This window comes from Geotrypetes seraphini, chromosome 12, assembly GCF_902459505.1.
Source record: "Geotrypetes seraphini chromosome 12, aGeoSer1.1, whole genome shotgun sequence".
Lineage (NCBI taxonomy): Eukaryota > Metazoa > Chordata > Amphibia > Gymnophiona > Dermophiidae > Geotrypetes > Geotrypetes seraphini.
This window is the reverse complement of record NC_047095.1, coordinates 87,419,312-87,441,156: the sequence shown is the minus strand read 5'-3', so window position 1 is coordinate 87,441,156 and position 21,845 is coordinate 87,419,312. Positions and strand designations below refer to the sequence as shown.

The window sequence follows — 21,845 nt, the reverse complement described above, 5'->3', positions numbered from 1 at the left end:
GCCATGTCTGGGTGTCCAGTCCATCACTTTTCTGGCCCCTCCCGCACCCAAAAGGTATTTTTCTAGGCGTTTGTGAATTGGCTGAAGTTTTGGATAAAAATAGGGTATAAAGATGGACGACTTAGCGGTCTTGGCGATCAGACGGCTGGATGTACAGTTGGACGATTTTCGGCAAAAAAAATATACTGGATGTATTTTTCGAAAATGGACCTTTTCCTGTGCCCGACTTTGGGCAGCTTGCGACTTAGGCCCAAAACAGACTTAGACGTTCCTTTTGATTATGCCCCTCAATGTATTTAGCATTAGTTAATTAGTGATTTGCTGAGAATTTTTCAACTCTTTTTAAACATTAAACACATTTCTTCCTAAGAGCAGTTGTGCAATTGATTTTAAGGCAAATTACAATGTCACTGAAATAGCTAGCTACCGTATTTCTCACTCTATAAGATGCACCTGACCATAAGACGCACCCTCCTATAGAGGAAGATAAACTAAGAAAAAAAATTCTGAACTAAATGGTGTACCCTGTCCCACCATCCTTCTTAAACAAAGCCCAGAGCAGTCTGCAACACAATTGATTGCATGAACCCTCCCCCCCAAACCAATACAAAACAGATATTCCAACAAATAACTCATAAACGAGAAGGTTGATGAAACTAAACAGCGAGCTTTCAGAAAACGGACAGGGGTGGTCAACTACCATAATCTGTTCTTTCAATTCATTAAGCTTCCTGCTCGACAGGTACTTTGTAATAATTAACGAGTTAGCATTTAAAGACCTCCGAATGAGCCCTTTTTAAAAGATGACCGAATTCTATAAACTAGGAGAACCATAAATCCTATGACATGTACAATACCTAAATGTGAAAGGCTTCATCCCAATGTTACCTACCATCGCTTTAGGACTGAGCCTATAAATATGTCAGAACCTGACCTGATTCCACGTGGCATCCCTGGACCGGAAAGGGAACGTGGTGACTCGGTGATCCAGCACTGGGAGAAAAGCAAGTACCAGAAAGCAGTGGGCCTCCAAGCGCCGGCCTCTGTCACAAGCTGCAGCCTAAACCATCTGTCTGATTCACAAGCAAGTGGACAGGAAAGCCGCTCCAAGCACAGATAAGAACTGGCAACTGCACAGGTCCATGGCTGAATCCATGAAGAGCTAAAGAGCTACGCGTGCACAAGCCCTCAGCACTCAGCCAATCACACACCCATGCATAGAAAGGCCCCACCTCTCTCCACCAGCCAGCCACGCGAGAACTGGCGGAAGACATCAGGAGGAAGCACTCCAGCAAGGGAAGGGCAGGAGCATGGAAAGCTCTTGCCGATACAGCATTGGACCGTCAGGATTAAAAAAGGTATGGGACCTGGGGGTATTCACTCCATAAGACACACCCTTATTTCCACTCACTTTTTTGGGGGGGAAAATGCATCTTATTGAGTGAAAACTAAGATACTTACTAGTTAACTACTTTGGCAGTAGTTGTCTCATGTAGTTAAACTACTACAAGAAAAATGTAGTTAATCAGATAAACTACTTTTTTTTGTAATATAATATAACTATAATTTTTTGTATAGTAAGTAGTTGGCACCCTGCACTGCCCATTTATCATTTATTTCCTTTTCATTGATTCTTGAATGGTGCTTCCTATAACAGCAAACAACCCAAACATAAAAAATATGGATTATTGCCCTGAATACCAAAAACTATTTTGTTTGTTGTGTTTCAAAGAATGCCATATAATCTGACTGCAATCAAAGTATATGACAATAAAGTTAACAGATTGTGAAAAATGCACATTGAGGACCTGCCTCTGCTCTTCTGGAATACATGCCTCATTAATTTGCTGTATCATTGAAATGGTATTGGGTTCAATTTGGGACACCTATGGAAAGCATATGGCATAAAGGAAATGTGCTTAAAATCAAATGCAGAATAGCAAGAAAGCCAGCTCTAGCCATTAACATTTGCCTTTAGTTATCTAATATTGTTTTGTTCTTTTTGATGTTCTTTTTGTTTTGTTGGGGGGGAGACAAAGGCAGAAAGATTTTGGAATAGGTTCTAATGAAATCAGTATCCCAGGGGAAATCCTTAGATACCTCTGGAGAGAGAGGATGGGAAAAAATGAAGTTTAATATGTGGAAGCCTGTCACACTAATCTAACTTGCTACTGTGCAGAGTGTAACTCTAGTAGGCTGGAATTATCAAGGCTTTGAATAAAAAAACAAAAACTAGTTTAAAGGATATTTGGAGCATTGAGATAAAGCAGCAGATTTCTGCTACTCATTGGCCACGGATTTGGACTTGGAGGATGAGATATACAGCATCAGCATCTATGATGTTTTTTTCTGTTACATAGAGTTTTTTGGACCTGAATTCGTTTGCAGAAGTTAGACAGTACAAAGTCTAATAGATGCTGTCATTGTCATCTTGAAGTAGGGACACTGGATCATTTGGTGTTCTATTGTCCTTTTATACTCATCTTTTGGAAATCAATATGGAACAAATTAATTTGATTTTGGAGTCTTCGATTCTGTTATCGTATGAGGTGGTTATTTGTGGTACATTGTTGTCACCTAAACCTCCTTTAGACATGTATAAAAGTAGATTATTTTCCATCATGACTGGGATAGCCATGCAAATAGTTACCAAAAACTGGAAAAATTGGAATCGACTCAATTTCTCCTTTTGATGGGACTCTTTATGTTTATGCTACAAATATGAGAATGAATTCAGAAATGTTGTGTAATAATAAGTTATTTAAATGGAGTCCATTGACAAATTTTGTTAATGATGATTAGCTGGTTTATTCTCCTGATTTCTTATTTGATTCACACATCCAGGGAGGGTGGGTGGGTGGAATGGTACAATATTTTGATGTTTTCATTGATCAATAAGTTCAATATGATTTTCACTATGGGCTCCTTTTACAAAGCCGCGCTGGGGCTTTAATGCACGGAATTGCATGCGCTAAATTGCCACACGCACTAGCCGCTACCGCCTCCTTTATAGCAGGCGGTATATTTCCGGATAGCGAGCACAATAACACGCGCTAATCCGGTGCGTGCAATAAAACAGCTAGCGCGGCTTTGTAAAAGGAGTCCTATATGTCTGAAATAATGCATTTGGTTTTTGTTCTTGTATTGGGGTGGGAGGGAGGAGGAAAAGTTTTGAAGTATTTCTATGACTGATGTAAATGCAATTTTGAAATTAATTATATGTAAATGTATATTTTAATGCATTGTTTTTGAATGAAAAATTTATAAAGAGCTAAAAAAAAAAAAGCTTGTTTGCATTGCAGATCTCCTAAGGTAAAATCTGAAATTTTCTTCTGTTCAATACTATACATATTATATAATCACATCATAATTTACTATGAAAGTAATTATCAAGTCAAAGTATAAAATTATTTATTTTTTCTTCACTGCATTACGGGATGACAGAAAGCTCATCTCCTGCGAAAAATTGCTGCATTGTGGTCTGCCTTCTTCGGGTCTTCTCTTTGTCCATTGTCAATTGCGGCATTATGTGCAGTCCCTTCCTCAGAGTTCTCTTTCTTTAGATTTTGGGATTAGTTTTCGGGCCTTTTTGGAGGGGGGGGAGGACCCTGAATCTTTGGTCTCGGTCTCCTTATAACATAAACAGCTTGGGGCTCTTGGACCCCCACAAGATTTTTCCTTTGTGCTGGCGGCTTGGCAGAGGGATTTGGGGCGGGAGCTTGGGGTGGATTTTTTGCTGCGGGCTCTTCGCTGTATCCCCGCTTTGGTACATAGTGCAGAGCTTCGAGAGTGCCACTTCATGACCTTGTTGAGAGCGTATGCCTCCCAGAGTCGGGTCTACCATATGGGCTGTGTTGATACCCAATACTGTCTCACCTGTCACACAGAGGTGAACTCTTACTTTCATGGCCTTTGGGGTTGTGAGAGTATTCAGAGTTTTTGGGGGGCTTTGGCTTCCTTTCTTCAGGGTCTCCTACGGGTTTCTGTTCCTGTCTCTGTATATCACATGTTGTTCGCTCATTTTTCTCTGTTTTCTGTGTATACCTCTGCTGAGAAATTGTTTTTGAGCAAATGTTATATTCTGGGGAAAAAGTGCATTCTGAATTTCTGGTTGGCTGATACTCCTCCCTCCTTCTGGTACTGGAGGAATAAATTGCATGACCTTCTAGGCTGGTAGGCCAACCTACCTTCTTCCTCTCGTCGACAGAGCAGAGACTTTGTTCATATCTGGTCACCCTATTTGGACAGTTTGTCTCCTCGGGTTCGTAGTCGTATCTTGAACAGACTGCAGTTGTATTCCATTCCGCCTGTCTGATCTGGGGGGGAGAGGGGCTGGGGGGTGTTCTGGGGGGGGGGTTGTTTTGGGGGGGTTTGGGGGTTAGGGGCTCTTTGTAACCTAAGAGGACATCAGAGTCCAATCCTCTTGGGGGGGGGGAGCCTTGTTGTTTTTTTGTTTGTTTTTACTTGAATTCTTGTCTGCTGTTTTAATTTGTTGCTGTATGGTTTGTTTCATAATAAAAAACAGATTTCAACTAAAGTATTGAGATATAACAAAGTTGGGAACATATGCCCATTAAAGTAACAATTTAACTGTGATGATAAGGATTAACTGGCTTTATAAACTGGTACGTTGTGCAGTTAACTGAAACTCCCTTCTGATGATATTAACTGAGGGAGCAGTATTCAACCACACAGATGAGTGGCCATGCCATTATTTAGACAAAAAAGCCTTGAAAACTCTCATCCATACATCGATCCTCAATAAAATAAACTACTGTAACTCCTTGTTAGTCAGCCTTCCTTCGTGTAAGATCCATTACTTGCAACTTGTTCAAAATACTACCTGAAGATTCTGTACAAAGCCAAAAAGTTTAATCATGTTTCTCCTCTTCTGTTTGGACAACCTTGACTTCCTGTTATAGAATTTGTTACACTTGTATTACTCACAATGCCTATTAGAACATAAGAACATAAGCAATGCCTCCGCTAGGTCACACCTGAGGTCCATTGTGCCCAGAAGTTCGCTCACGCGGCGGCCCAACAGGTCCAGGACCTGTGCAGTAATCCACTATCTATACCCCTCTATCCCCTTTTCCAGCGGGAAATTGTCCAATCCTTTCTTAAACACCAGTACCGTACTCTGCCCTATTATGCCCTCTGGGAGTGCATTCCAGGTGTCCACCACACATTGGGTAAAGAAGAACTTCCTAGCATTCGTTTTGAATCTAACATAGTAACATAGTAACATAGTAGATGACGGCAGATAAAGACCCGAATGGTCCATCCAGTCTGCCCAACCTGATTCAATTTAAAATTTTTTTTTTTTTTTTTTTCTTCTTAGCTATTTCTGGGCGAGAATCCAAAGCTTTACCAAGCTTGGGTTCCAACTGCCGAAATCTCTGTTAAGACTTACTCCAGCCCATCTACACCCTCCCAGCCATTGAAGCCCTCCCCTGCCCATCCTCCTCCAAACGGCCATACACAGACACAGACCGTACAAGTCTGCCCAGTAACTGGCCTAGTTCAATCTTTAATATTATTTTCTGATTCTAAATCTTCTGTGTTCATCCCACGCTTCTTTGAACTCAGTCACAGTTTTACTCTCCACCACCTCTCTCGGGAGCGCATTCCAGGCATCCACCACCCTCTCCGTAAAGTAGAATTTCCTAACATTGCCCCTGAATCTACCACCCCTCAACCTCAAATTATGTCCTCTGGTTTTACCATTTTCCTTTCTCTGGAAAAGATTTTGTTCTACGTTAATACCCTTTAAGTATTTGAACGTCTGAATCATATCTCCCCTGTCTCTCCTTTCCTCTAGGGTATACATATTCAGGGCTTCCAGTCTCTCCTCATATGTCTTCTGGTGCAAGCCTCCTATCATTTTCGTCGCCCTCCTCTGGACCGCCTCAAGTCTTCTTACGTCTTTCGCCAGATACGGTCTCCAAAACTGAACACAATACTCCAAGTGGGGCCTTTCAACTTTTCCGAATGCCCTCTTGTTCTTTTATTTTTCGAAAATTTGAAGAATCTGTCCCTCTCTACTCTCTCTATGCCCTTCATGATCTTGTAAGTCTCTATCATGTCCCCTCTAAGTCTCCTCTTCTCCAGGGAAAAGAGTCCCAGTTTCTCCAATCTCTCAGCGTATGAAAGGTTTTCCATCCCTTTTATCAGACGTGTCGCTCTCCTCTGAACCCTCTCGAGTAACGCCATATCCTTCTTAAGGTACGGCGACCAATATTAGACGCACTACTCCAGATGCGGACGCACCATCACCCGATACAAAGGCAGGATAACTTCTTTTATTCTGGTAGTAATGCCCTTCTTGATTATACGTAGCATTCTATTCGCTCTCTTAGCGGCCGCTGCGCACTGTGCCGTCGGCTTCATTGTCATGTCCACCATTACCCCCAAGTCCCTTTCTTGGGTACTCTCATTCAATAACTTCCCTCCCATCGTATAGTTGTCCTCTACTAACTCCATATAGGCCTTCCTGTTCTCTCAGGTCTAATAGAACCCGCCGTTTGGCGGTTCCTACAACAGCATACCTACATCTGGTAACCTCACTTGAGAAAGCTTTTTGTTCCTGTGCCCCTTCTTTAAGGAACAACTCCCAGATTTGTGATGCATCAACTCCTGTCTGAAATTTAAGGCTGCAGTAAGAACATGTCTTTTCAGATAAGACTTTGAATGCTTTATTTATTGATGATGCCTCAAGTTAGCTGTTTGCTCTCCAACTCACTATGAGGGCCAATTTCAAAAAGACATCCAAAGTCGGATCGGAGAAATGATCATTTTTAAAACTGGCATCACTGCAAGGTTTCCAATTTTTTTTTTTAATTGCATATTTAGATGTCTTGGCTGCCAGGATATCCAACCCTTAGGATGTCCAACTTTATTTGCCATTTTTGACCACAAAACTGTCCATACATCTTAATGCAGACCATTTGGACATGGAAGGGGCCAGCATTGTAATGGACTGGTCACATAGTCATATCAATAGAGCAATGGGGCACCTTAGAGGGCATTATTGTAAACTTCATATAAAGTGTGCCAGAAGTATATCTCACCATAACCACCTTCTAATATATGGTGAGCCCTCCAAAATGCCCTCAAAACCTACTATACCCACCTATCTACCACTCCAATAGCCCTTATGGCAATATAGTAGGGTTTTGGTGGGCTCACACTTTCCACCATAAATGCAGTGGTTAAAATGACTTATGGGCCTAGGTCCTCCTCTCTATGGCTCACTAACCCACTCAACAGGTTACTTAAGACACCTCTATTAGGCTTTCCCATACCAAGTACTGCTGTTCTAGAGACAGGTATGTACTGTTTTCATTCTGATTTTGGGAGGCTGGGTGAGTTAATGACCACCTGGGGAGAAAGTGTATGTGTGTGTGTGGGGGGGGGGAGTTAATAACTTAATCCCCCCAGTGGTCATCTAGTCAGTTTGAGTACCTTTTTGGCACTTAGACACTTTTAAAACAGGTTTATCTCACAACATCTAAGTTCCATCCAAGATGTCCTGGGATAGGTTTAATTATCGCCGCAAAGTGTTCAAGTCTAGGCCCGGCCAGGGCATGCCTCCAACATGTCCCCCTTTACTCTTGGATGCCCTAGCGATTAGGATGTCCACATGCTGATTTATGCCATTATTTGGACGTCTTATGAGTTTTGAAAATGCCCCTATATTTGTCCTCACGCTTCTACCATTTTTTCTCCTCCATCCTATTGTGTTCAGTGATTTTTATAATAAAAGGCAAAAATTATTCAATAAATCTTATTGTATTTTAGGTACTTATTGTTGTACAACATTGCCCCCCCCCACACACACACACACAACTATATGTCTAATTTTATTTCATTATTTCTATTGTCTCTGTAACTGCCTTGATATCTCCAGGTCATTTGTTCAAATAAATACAATTAAATAAAATGAATTAATTAACACATACTCAGTGCTGCTGTATGTATAGACAACGTCACTGAATATAGGTAATGTGTGGTTGCTGCTACCACTATTCAGATGGCCTAAGCCAGATAGCTTATCCACATATCAGGTAAACATAATTGCTGTGCAGGTAATTTTGCCACTCCATCCTTGCTCCACCATTTAGAGAGATCTTCAGTTTAATACTTTGGGGTCAATACTATAACTGGGTGCTAAAAATTAATCACCATATTTGCACACTCTGTGCAACTATTCTGTTAAATGTTTTTATAGAATACTAGCATAAGTCAGCATCAACAGGCCTACATTTAGACATGTCCACTTACATCAAATCTTTAGCTGGCATATATGTGCAGCTAAATGTGATACTTTAGTAGGTACCTTACAGTATTCTGCAGCATCTCCAGACACTTATGGTATATGGAAAGGTGACCCTTAGTGGTAGTATTACAAGATTACTGCTAGGGGTTGCTGGCACCATTTTAGATTACAGAGCCCAGTGAGGGCAGGAGCAATGTTTATGTTTATGTTTATTTAAGATTTGATATACCGCTGCTGCATTTTGCTGACCTAAGTGGTTTACAATGTATCAAACTAAAATGAAATTAGGTACTTGAGAAAAACTACCCTATCTGTCCCGAAGGCTCACAATCTATCTAAAGTTTTAAAATATGTAATACATTTCCAAGATCAAAAATCATTGCTCCTGCCCAGACCACTGACCACCAATGATTTAGCCACAGTAGGCCCAAGAGGGCCTTTGGGAGGGTAGGGGAAGGACAATGAGGGGGTCCAGATTTGGGGGGATTCAGGATAGGGACCACTGAAAGGGGAGGATATTTCAGGACTCACTCTGTTGGGATGGATTCTTGAGAGAGATGCCCTCCTAGAGGGCTATTTAGCTTCTTTTTTTTTGAGAGGGGAGGAGGGGGCAGCTATTGTCTAATATTTGTTAATCCAGTATAAGCCCCTTTATACAGCAGCTTAGCAGCATTAGGCTGTAGCTTGGTAGTCCAATGCTCTTTAGTGGTAAACTAAGGGCTAAGCTGCGTTAGGGCATTAATGCACGGAATAATGCGTGCTACATTGTCGCATGCGCTAAACGCTAACGCCAGCATTGAGCTAGCATTAGTTCTAACCACATAGCGCATGGTGTAGCCCGCTAAAAACGCTAGTGCACCTTAGTAAAAGGAGCCCTAATTCTAGCTTTTAACAGGGATTATTTTATCAGGTATGCCATGGCTTGAGGTGTACGCAAGCTGCTGTAGGACATTTACATAGTAATGTGCTGCTTTATATGCATTTGCATGTTGTACATCCCATTATTATATTGCCTATGGTAAATTAAATAACACTGTGTTATGGCAAAACAATCTACGTTCATCAAGTTTATTATTAAAATTTTGATTCAATTGCAATATCATAATTAAGTCACATTAAAGGGCACATAACTTGGGTTATTGGCTTAAAGCAGCTTTATAACTTCCCTCCTAAAGAAAAGTGTAAATCTGGACTAGCCTTACAACTAGGCAAACTAGGAGTCTGCCTAGGACAGCACAAATTCTGGGGCAAGAATGTCATCAGACCCCACCTTGCCTCTAAAATAAACCTTTTTTTTTTATCATAGCTTGCCCAGATAGTTATCTGTTCCAAATATTGGCGGTATTCAAATAAGTGCTGATTCCATCTTATCTCTACCTCAGTATTGTAGTCAACTGTACCAAAAAAAATCTGAATATCAGATTTGAAATGCATGTAGATTCAGTAATTCAGCAACAACAAACAACCATAATTATGCTTACTGGTATGCTTTCAGTTCTGATATAAACAGTTCTGTCTAACATTAGCCTCCAGTGCTAAGCCAAAGAATATATTTAATATATTCAAATGCTTTTCTAAGCAGTCAGTCAGCTCTTTCCTTCTTCCTTGATAAAATCTTTTAAACTCCATGCCATAAATACCAAGCATTTCAAAACAATTCTTGAGAAGCACGTCAAACCAATCTAAAATTTCAGAGATATGATATTTTAGAATGAAAATATTATTTACTTCTTGATGGTCAGTAATACTTGTTGAAGGCTCTAAGTTTCAAGATAACACAGAATTAAATTAACAGTATAATGGGCTATAATCTGTTCAGGAAAGACAGGGTAGGGAGAAAAGGAAGAGGAGTAGCATTATATGTTAAAGAACATATTAAAGCTACACAATTGCAGGATCTGCAGGGCAAGGAAGAGGCACTGTGGATCATTTTGGAAAGAGGGAATGGTGAATATATTTACATTGGTGTGATATACAGGTCTCCATCACAGACGGAAGAAGTAGATAGAGATTTAATAGTAGACATTCAGAATATATCTAAAAAAGGGGAAGTCTTGCTAATAGGTGATTTTAACATGCCGGATGTTGATTGGGGCATCCCTATTGCAGGGTCTTCTAGAAGTAGGGAGATTCTGGATTCTCTACAAGGAGAACTGTTCCAGCAGTTGGTAATGGAACCCACACGGGATGGGGTCATACTGGACTTAGTGCTTACAAATGGGAAAAGTGTTTCTGATGTTATAGTTGGTGATCATCTGGCATCCAGTGATCACTGCATGGTACAGTTTAATATTAAGATGGGTATAGAGAGGGCTTATTGAAAAGCAAAGGTTCTAGACTTTAAGAAAACTAACTTTGTTCAGATGGGGTTTTACGTCAAGGAATTGTTGTCTGGATGGAAACGTCTGTAATGAGTGGAAATGCGGTGGGCAAAACTGAAAGGAGCGATTGTAAGGGCGACAAACCTTTTTGTGAGGCAAGTAAGTAAAAGTAAGAGGAAAAGTAGTAGCTGAGAAGGTAAGGAAAAAGAGGTTAGCTTTCATGAACTACAAAAGATCGCAGAAAGAGGAAGACAGGCAAAAATATCTGGAAAAGTTAAGAGAGGTTGGTCTTGTAGTCAGGAAAACAAAGATGCAAATGGAAGAAAAAAATAGCTGACACAGTAAAACGGGGAAACAAGACATTTTTTTATATTAGTGATAGGAAGAAGTTCAAAAGTGGCATTATGAGACTCAAAGGTGAAGGGAAGGAATATGTAGAAGCTGATAAAGAAAAGGCCAAATTGCTTAACAGATATTTCTGTTCTATGTTCACAGCTGAAGCGTCAGGAGTGGGACTGCAAAAGACAAATGTGAATAGGGATGGAGGAGTAATAGACCCTGATCGATTTTCAGAGGGTTGTGTTATGAGGAGCTAGCTAAAATAAAGGCAGATAAAGCAATGGGGCCAGATGGTGTACATCCTAGGGTGCTGAATGAACTTAGGGAAGTTCTGGTAGCTCTGCTGACTGACCTTTTCAACTAGTCTCTAGAGTCAGGAGTGGTACCGGAGGACTGGCGAAGGGCAGATGTGGTTCCTCTCCACATAAGTGGAAATAAGGAAGAAGTAGGGAATTACAGGCTGGTAAGTCTGACTTCTGTGGTAAGCAAATTAATGGAAACACTTTTAAAACAGAGAATGGCCAAATTTCTGGAATCCTGTGGATTACAGGACCGGAGCCAACATGGATTCACTAGAGGTAAGTCTTGTCAGACAAACCTGATCAATTTCTTTGACTGGGTGACCAGAGAATTAGATAGAGGATGTGTGCTAGATGTGGTGTATTTAGATTTTAGCAAAGACTTTGACAGTGCTCCACACAGACGTGCCCTCGGGATGGGTCCCAAAGTGACAGGCTGGGTCAAAAACTGGTTGAGTGGAAGGTGACAGAGGTTAGTGATCAATGGAGATCGCTCTGAGGAAAGGTATGCTACCAATGGTGTGCCTCAAGGTTCTGTTCTTGGGCCTGCTCTTTTTAACATTTTTACAAACGATATTTCTGAGGTGTTGGGTAAGATTTGCCTCTTTACAGATGATACGAAAATCTGCAATAGAGTAGACATGCCAGATGGTGTGAATAACATGAAGAAAGATCTGGCAAAGCTTGAAGAATGGTCTGAAATTTGGCAGCTAAAATTTAATGCTAAGAAATGCAAGGTCATGTATTTGAGCTGCAAAAACCTGAGGGCACGGTATAGATTAGGGAGTGAAGAGCTTATGTGCATGACAGAAGAGCGGGACTTTGGTGTGATTGTATGTGATGATCTTAAGATGGCCAAACAGGTTGAAAAGGTGACAGCGAAAGCTAGAAGGATGTTAGGTTGCATAGGGAGAGGTATGGCTAGTAGGAAAAAGGAGGTATTGATGCCCCTGTATAAGCCTTTGGTAAGACCTCATTTAAAATATTGTATACTCTTCTGGAGGCTGCACCTTCAAAAAGATATAAAAAGGATGGAGTTGGTTCAGAGGAAGGCTACTAAAATGGTATGTGGTCTTTATCATAAGCTGTATGGGACAGACTTAAAGATCTCAATCTGTATACTTTGGAGGAAAGGCAGGAGAGGGAGATATGATAGAGATGTTTAAATACCTATGTAATGTAAATGCGCATGAGTCAAGTCTCTTTAATTTGAAAAGAAACTCTGCAATGAAAGGGCATAAGATGAAGTTAAGAGGTGATAAGCTCCGGAATATTCTAAGGAAATACTTTTTTACAGAAAGGGTGGTAGATGCATGGAACAGTCTCCCAGAAGGCGTGGTGGAGACAGAGACTGTGTCTGAATTCAAAAGGGCCTGGGATAAGCACATGGGATCTCTCGGAGAGAGAAAGAGATAATGGTTACTGGATGGGCAGACTGGATGGGTCATTTGGCCTTTATCTGCCATCATGTTTCTATGTTTTTAATAAAATAAGTGCTATTTGAAAACTTCCCAACAGATGAAAAAAAAAAAAAAAAAAAAACCACCCTAGGAATTGTAACATAGTAAATGACAGCAGATAAGGACTTGAATGATCCATCCAGTCTGCCCATTAGTTATACACATTATAAATTCATGATTAAATTAACTTGTCTTTTTTCTTGATATTTCTGGGCATAAACCAAAAAGTCCACCTGCTACTGTCCTAGGTTCCAACTGCTGGAGTTGCTGTCCAAACTCACTCCAGCCTATCTAACCATCCTGATATTTGCAAGATACCTCTGTAAGGTCTGGCCAGTAATGTCCTCAAGTTTCAAGTTACTGGAGTTCCCATTGATGCCCTCCTCAGCCCATCCTGCAGAAAATCGCCATATATGGAACACAGACCATGCAAGTCTGCCCAGTACTGACCTTAGAAGAGAATTCTCTAAAGTCATTGTGCATTTAATGATGGTACTAAACCATCATTAAATGCACAAATTTTATTGCCCGATTTTTAAAACACCTTTCTAGTAGCCTCTGATTGTACTATACAAATGTAGTACAATGAGGTCATTAATATTAAAACTGTAGTATAACAAGGTAATTAATATCAAAATGATCTCTCCGGGTGATTCTCAGAAAGGAATGCCCATCCATTTACAAGGAATCAGGGCCGATATCTACCAGCAGGGTCTGAGCTGTCATGGCCTTACTTTCCTGTCAGTGCTTGAGTGCTGATTGGCTCAGGCACTCACAGGAAAATACAGCAGCTCTCAGACCCGCCACCAGCCCTTATGCCTCATAAAAGTAGTCCCCCAAAAGCCTGGTGGTTTAGTACCCCCCTGGCCATTGCCGCCCCCCCACCGAAGTTCGTCCCACCCCATGCAGAGGTTTGGTAGGAGGGATGCCCATTCCCTCCTGCCACAAACTTTTTTTAAATGGGCACAACTATTATGTGTGCACAGCATTCACACAAGAGCTGTGCCGATTAAAAAAAAGCCCCTCAGACAGCCCTCATCACACAAGCCTGGTGGTCTAGTGGGTCATGCCCCTTTGACACCCCCCCCCCCCCCGGGACCCACCAGCAGCAAGCTTCCCTCCTCCAGACAGCCCCCCACCATATAAACCTGGTGGTCTAGAGGGCCATCCCCCCTCTGACTCCCCCTCATACCATTTTAGAAGACCGGCAGGAGGGATGCTCATTTCCACCTGTAGGCCCGCCTCTTCAAAATGCCAGACCTTCCCCTTCCTGGTGCATCCTGGGATGCACGGAGGAGGGGCCTAAAGCCTTGATTGGCCCAGGCACCTAATACCTGATTGGCCCAGGCACCTAATAGGCACTTCCTATGGGAGGGGCATTTGGCACCTGGGCCAAACAAGGCCTTAGGCTACTTCCCAGTGCACCCTGGGATGCATTGAGAGGAAGGGGGGATAGTGTTTCTCCTTTAACTTGCTAATGTTACTTGTCCACCAGTTCCTCCAATTGATTATACTAGGTCACAGCTGGTTTCTCTCTCCTTCTAGAGAGTGCCAGAATCTCCAGTTTCAGATATTGTTCTGCCTGCCTACTGCTGAGGTTAGAAAAGCAGTAAAATTTTATTAGATTAGGGAATGGTAATGTGACTCTAAGCAGGTAACTCTACTGATAGATCACCATCTACCTCACATTCAAACACACTTAGGGCCAGATTCTATAAATGGTGCTAAAAATTTGGTGCCGATAAAATTTGATGCTCAATGTTATTCTATAAAGGGCACTTTTTATAGAATAACATTCAGTGCTGAATTTGGTGCTCAACTTTAGGCATCAAACTCAGTATTCAACTTTGTGCGCAAGGACTTACACCAGCTGAAATCTAGTTTAAATCCTATCACACAAATTGAGTAGGGATCCTTGCTATTCTGTAAAACTGCACACATCTTTTGCGAATGCCACAGACTCGCCTACGCCCCTCCCATGCCACTCCCTCTTTTAAGTTGTGTGCAATCAAATTTAAGCACCTATTGTTACAGAGTAGCCAGAGAGAAGTGGGGAAAAAGGGAGAGGAAAGGAGAGGAAAGGAGGAAGGTGAAAAGAAGAAACGGGGAAGAAGGGAAAGGTGGGGGAAGGGGAAGGTATGAGGGAGAAGTCAAATGAGGAGGGAAAGAAGAGAATGTGGAGAGGTGAGAAAGAAAGGGGTAAAAGAGGATGAGGAGAGGTTGAAAAAGAAAGCAAAGGAGAGGAAGGGAATGAAGGGAAATATGACATGGAAGACTGGGGGGGAAGGGAAATGTTAGAGGAAGAGAGTGGGGAAGGGGAAGGGAGAAGAGGGTAGGAGAAGGGAGGAAAGAGGAAGAGGCAAAGAGAAAGGAAAATAAGAAAATAATAAAGGAAGAGGAGGAGGGAAGATAAAGAAGAAGGGGGAGGGAGAGAGGAAAAAGTAGAGAGGAGACGGGAAAGTAAGAGGGGGAAGGAGGTGAAGGTTTCAGGGAGGAAGACTTAGCAGTAATGTCAGGAAACAATTTTTCATAGAGAAGGTAGTGGATGCATGGTACACCTTTGAAGAGACGTGGTGGAATCAAAGTGAATTCATAAATGTATGGGATAGACACGGGATGCCTAAATAGAACATGCTCATGGTTGTTGAGGTGTTATAGTTGACATGAGTAGTGGGAACTAAAGCTGATGCTGGGCTATACAGTAGTCTGTGTCCCATAAATGACAAAAAATTGAAGATTTGTCAAATCCATCATGGTGGAACTAAGGTCGATGCCAGACAGACTTCTATGGTCAGTGTTCTGCAAATAAATAAATAAATGGCAAAACACAGGTGAAACTTTGGCAACTCCAGTGTTGTAGATCACTTTATTGTCACATGTTGAAAGTGAAAGTGCTGTACAGCTCAGGAGGGAAGGGAAGATATCTTGACTGGTAGTTGAATACTATCAGCAATATTTGAGGATGATATATAATTATATCAGGCTTGTCTGCCTATATGGTTGGTATGGAGGAGACTTGACAACCATTGTTTGAGCATGGGTGGAAGGGACCCCCAAAGATTGGGGCAGACTAGATGGACCATGTAGGTCTTTATCTGTCATCATTTACTGAGTAGGAGGGGAGGGGAGAAGGAAGAGACAAAAGGAGGGAAGGAAGGAAAGAAGGGGGAAAGAGGGCTAGGGGATGAGAAAGGCAAGAAAGGAAGAAAATGCAGGTGAGAGAGCAAAATAGGAAAGGGAAGAAGGGAGAGAAACAAAGAGGGACAAAAGGGTGTAGAGGTTCTGAAATCTACAATTGGAAAAGTGAAAGCAAAGGAAATGATCACATGACTATAAGAATAAGTTGTAATCTATTTCTTGGTAAAGACCATGCAATGAATGGTATTTAACTGAAAAATAAACTGCTGCTTCTCATATAGCAAAATGGTCCTCATATAGCAATATCCTCACCTCTCCATTTTATTGGTAAGATTTTGATGACAAAATATTTTAAATCATCTATTGCATATCCAATAATAATCCAATGTGCAACCATTTGAAAGGAAGCTCTGCAATGAGTGGGCATAGGGTGAATTTAAGAGTTGATAGGCTCAGGAGTAATCTTAAAGAAACACTTTTTATAGAAAGGGTGGTAGATGCATGGAATAGTCTCCTGGTAGAGATGGTGGAGACAAAGACTGTGTCTGAATTCAAGAAAATGTGGGAGAGGCACATGGGATCTCTTAGGAAGAGGAGAAGATAGTGGATGCTGTGAATGGGCAGACTGGATAGGCCATTTGACCTTTATCTGCCATCATGATTCTATGTTATAATGGAGCACTCAGAATGTTCCTGTTAATGTAGCTTCTATGTATGGGTATTGCATAATGTATAAAGACCCACTACTTAAGTGAAATTTTCCATAAATGGCATGGGAAGCAATATGAAATGAAAATTTTCAGGCTGCAGACACCTATTGAATGGTTGTTAGACATGTTTGCTTTAATGTCTAAAATTAAGGCAAAGAATAGCCCATAGTGAATCTGGATATGTCTTTGCCTAATCATTATCCAGCATAAGCAGTAAAACATGTTTGGATCCGTTTTCAAAAGGACTTTTGTGATCGGCAACTAGTGCTGATCGCATAAGTTCTTTGATCTAAAATATTGTGCTGATGCACACTTAACTTTTGGATGTATAAATCACTGAAATCCAAATGTTAAGCATTTCAGTTGAGATGGAATTTGGGGCAGTCTGAAGGCCAGCCAAAAACTTATATGGATAGCAGGGATATTCAGCAGCTATCCATGTATGTTAAGATTTATAGAAAAATGAAGGCAGATAAAGACCATATGGCCTATCTAACCTACCTATCCATACCATCTACTATCCCTTCAGAAACAGCAGTTTAAACAGATAAGAAAACTGTGATAACACTTGTATATTTACTGCCATAAGAAATTTGCATATTGTTGAATGGATTTCCAATTTATTTAAAATTATAAGATTTGTAGATGACTCTCTGGGCCCCATATTCAAAGAATTTATGCTGCAGCAATGAACAATATACGAGGGTAAATCAAAAACTAAAAGCAAAACACATGTAATGGCTTTAATAGAAGTAACTGTGAGCAACTGAACATACCACTTTTCCACATAGTCCCCATACAAGAGGACACATTTGATGTATCATTCAACTAGCTTCTGCATTCCTGCAGAGAAGAAGTTTATCGGATGCTCCCGAAGCCAGATGAGCACTGCTTCCTTTACTTCATCATGCTTTGTCTTTTGATCTCTGGATGGCAGTGATGCACCCATGTCTTGTCGCCAGTGAGAATTCTCTCCAGAATACTTGGATTTTCTTCATACCATCTTAGGAACTGGGTCACAACCTCCACATGCTGTTGCTTATGCAGATCAGTAAGCTGTTTGAGAATCCATTGTGTGCAGACTTTCTTATATCCCAAGTCATATGCATTATGGCAAATGCACATCCATAGCTGATATTCAAATTTGCAGCCAATTGACACTATTATCCATTGGTCTTCTCTAATCAAGGCATCCACCCTGTCAACATACTCGACCAGAACAACCTTCGTTGATTATACCCAGGGCAGGATTAATTTGTCGAGGGCCCCTAGGCACACAAGTACACTGGGCCCCCTGCCCCGCCCTACTCTACCATGCGCCCAGGCGGAAACAGGCAGCTGCGTCAGAGGAAAGCTTTGGGCAAGCTGCATCGCTTGCACAATTACAGTTCCCGTTGCCTTTCTTACCCGCTTTGCTTGCTTGCCTTACTTTCCGTTGATGGGGGGAGGGGCTGAGTTGCCAACTGGGGTGGGGCTCGCGTTGCCGATCGGGGGGGACCTGCATTGCCGATCGATGCTGGAGGGGCCCATCGCCGATTCTAAAAAACAATGTTGATGCCTTCCTTCATTGGGCCCCCCTGACCATTTCGGGCCCTAGGCATGTGCCTACTTGGCCTATTGGTTAATCCTGCCCTGATTATACTTGTTCTTCCCACTTTAAAACTTTTTATCCACTCATAATTGATCCACTCATCATGATTCATGATGCTATGTCCATATTGAGTCAATATCCAACAGTGAATTTCCACAGGTTTCACTCCCTCTGCCCAAAGAAAATATACTACTGCACATTGTTCTTTGATGGTGCAATCTTGCAATGGAGCATCCATGTTTCTGACCTCATGGCTGCCACATGACTAAAGGCTGAACGCTGCGCTATGAGTGGATGAACTATCCAACAGGCAACATACGAGTACATATGTTGCATTTTGCTAGCTCTGTTGTGGTTTTCACGTAATTTAACAATTGCCTTTAATTTTTTATTCACCCTCGTATGAGTGTGTGGGAGAATGTATACTTTAGAACTGATGGATACTGATGCATATATGGCTTCCCCCTCCCCCAATTCTTCCCATGTCATCTCATTGTTTGAGGTCCTGAGGGTGGCAGGTGCAGAGAAGAGATGGGCGTATCGCATCTAGGATATGATGGGAGACCAAGAAGGTTGTAGAGTTACTGTGTATGGGGTGCTTACATTGAACTGTGAGGTGCCATCTCATGCGCCAGATGAGGGTCAGATTCTCACGTCGCACTAACGTATAGCAGAACTTGAAGGATTCCAGGTCCTGATGGATATGGAAGTGTCTACAAGACACAAGCTGGTAGAGAATAGGGTGTGGTGATGGACCTTCTTGTCAATGCTGCACATGTGGCCTTAGACAAATAGCCACAGACTGCTTGCAGGGAGAGTTTTGGGGGCTAGTGGGGACCAACATCATTGGGACTCCTCATATTAGGAGTTCATTGGAGTTATGTGGGTCCCCTGACAGCTCCTGAGGTCCTACAGAGCACAGGCTGCCTCTGTCTAGGACTTAGTTAGTGGAGGCCATTGACTGATAATCATGTCTGGAGGGTACTTCCTGATGGATCACCAGGTCCTCTGGGGAGATAGTGTGTGTGTGTGTGTGTGTGTGTGGGGGGGGGGGGGGGGTGCATCCGCTGATTATATTTAAAAAGGTGCCTTCTATAACAGAGGCACGGCTCCACCAGAGCCTCTGTCTCCCATGGGGAGTAAAAGGCTCCCTTCTTCCCCCCCATCACCCTCTTTCACTCATACAGTTACTTGGGACTGTCTGCTAATTTCCAGCGGCACATAACTGGTTATTGACACTGAATATTAAACAATAGCTCCTAAGTTAAAATCAGCTCTTTTGGGGGCATTCTGGGAATGGAGTTAGCACTTGGTCAGTTAAGTCCAGCTATTTAACTGGCCAGGATAACTGCATAAATGGGATCATATATGTCAGTCCTATTTTTATGTGCTAACCTATGGCTAGTTAAGAATTGAATATCCAGAAAAAAATTGATTTTCAGTGCCAAAGTCCAGACATGGTCTGTTATTGAATATCCAGGAATAATGCCAGCAGTGGTCAAAGATCTCACTACTACTGGTTGAATATGAATATGGAAGATGAATATCAGATTGTCTGATGGTGATGATACAGGTTGATCAAAACCAGGCCACATTCAAGATATACATTTCATTGTAAATTGTCAAATGATATTATTCCTAAATGAAAAATGTATTTTTCTGCTCATGTTTTAAAAAATAAAATAAACTTTCATTGCTTTATAAATTTACTTGGTGATGAAAACTGATTTTGATGAGTCATGGTATGTTTATGTAACTTTCCCTTTCTTGATCCTTTCACAGCTGTTCTGCCAAGACCTGCATGCCACTACATGTCAACCATGCCCGGGTGAGCTGTGTTACTGGGGGCATGAAGTGCTCTGTGAATTGTGAGAGAGGATTTGCTCTTCATAGCAAAATCAGGCCCGGATATGGTCACTTGCAGGTTGGTGCTGCTAGCATCAAACTTCCCTTTTCTAGCCAGTTTCCTTAGAATATCTCAATTAATTTTTCTTTATGGACAGTTCATTTGAAAAGTTGAACGTATTTGACTGTCCCAAAATTACTCTTTTGCTCATGAAAAATATGGTTTTATTATTTTAATATCCAAACACATGTGAATACTTCCAAGTTTGAACATATGGAATTTGTTTATCTTTGTTGTTGATCTTAAGCCACTATAGGGCTCATTTTCAAGTAAGAAAAAAGGTCCAATATGTGGCATAAAGGAGCAGATGGACATTTTTTCTCACCAAACACTTCCAGTTTGCTATTTTAAAAACCTATGTTCTAGATGGATTTCTATGGTGGATGTTTACAGTGTGTCTAATCTAAAGGGGGTGTGGATTGGGCAGGACTAGGGTGGGTTTATCATTTGGACGTTTTTCAGCAATAATCAAACATTTTAGAAAACATCCAGAGCACAATTTGACCAGAGGCTAGACCTGTTTTAACAATGAGTAAGTGCCAGAAAGGTGTCCAAACTGACCAGATGACCACTGGTAGTATAACATGAATATATATATTGTATATATATACAGTATATATTATATACAGTATATATATATATACATTATATATATATATAATATACAGTATATATATGAATATATATACTGTATATACCCTGTTTCCCCGATGATAAGGCAGGGCCATCAAATAAGACAGCCCCCCCTTTTTAGAAAAAAATGTAAAATAAGGCCCCCCCCCCCCCGCAAATAAGCCACCCACCGATACCTGCGCTTACCCGAATCGGGTGGTACGGTGGGTGACTCCGTGTGGTCCCTCCGTCTACCGTATTTGCCTCCATGGCTGCGTGCCGCGCCTCGTCATGAAGTGAAGAGGAGGAAGTGACAGGACTGCAGCGCGCGCACGTGACTCCGCGCAAGGAAACACAGGCAGCTTCCCTCATCCCTCCCTAACGGAGACTGCAGGAGTTTGTTCACGGCCAGAACATCCAAAAGTGAGACACGCAGACAGGTTTCTTTTGCTGTGAGCAATACCACTTACTGTATATAAAGCCTGTTTAAAATGCATACGGTATATAAACAATGGTTTCACATTGTCAAGTCCCCTCTGATGCTGCACTACAGAATAATCTCTTTACTGTGTTTCCCTGATGGAGAACATTGGGGACATTAAATGGTACAATATATGGTATGATGGATAAAGCTGGCCATACACGGTACGATTTTTCGGCCGACCGATTCTTCAGCCGTCAAATAAGACAGCCCCCCCTTTTTAGAAAAAAATGTAAATAAGGCATCCCCCCGAAAATAAGCCCTAGAGCATATTTTGGCCTTCCAAAAAAATAAGACAGTGTCTTACCATCGGGGAAACAGGGTATTATAAATAGATGTTAATTTGGCAAAACCACTTCCTACTTATAATAATATTTCAGGACAATGTATTTAGAGCATTAAGGAAGAGCTAGATTCTTATTTTTACAGAGCAAGTTTATTTACAAAATTATATAGGCAATGCAGTAATTTTAGTTACAAGTTAGGGATCTTTAAACAGGGGGAATGTGCCACAAGATCACATATTCTTAGGGAGAAAGTGATCAATTATGCTGGGAAAAAGTGAATCACTCTGGTAATGGAGGTCTTGTGTCTGCAGAGAATAGTTTGAGATGATGGTCTTCTGGAAGGAAAGTTCTTCAGTTGCAGAATGGCTAGGAGTGGAACATGGAGACTTAGATATAGAGGAGATTTCAGCAAGGTGTGTTGCA

The 21,845-nt window shown here is 41.5% G+C and overlaps 1 protein-coding gene across 1 annotated transcript in view; it reads left to right on the top strand.

Moving 5' to 3' along the window:
* PAPPA2 (pappalysin 2) overlaps window positions 1–21,845 on the top strand; it is a 546,937-nt gene that overhangs the window by 305,156 nt on the left and 219,936 nt on the right. The window contains exon 14 of the mRNA XM_033916510.1: window positions 19,919–20,060. Within this exon, the coding sequence (XP_033772401.1) occupies window positions 19,919–20,060 (142 nt within the window). The remainder of the gene's footprint in view (window positions 1–19,918; window positions 20,061–21,845) is intronic.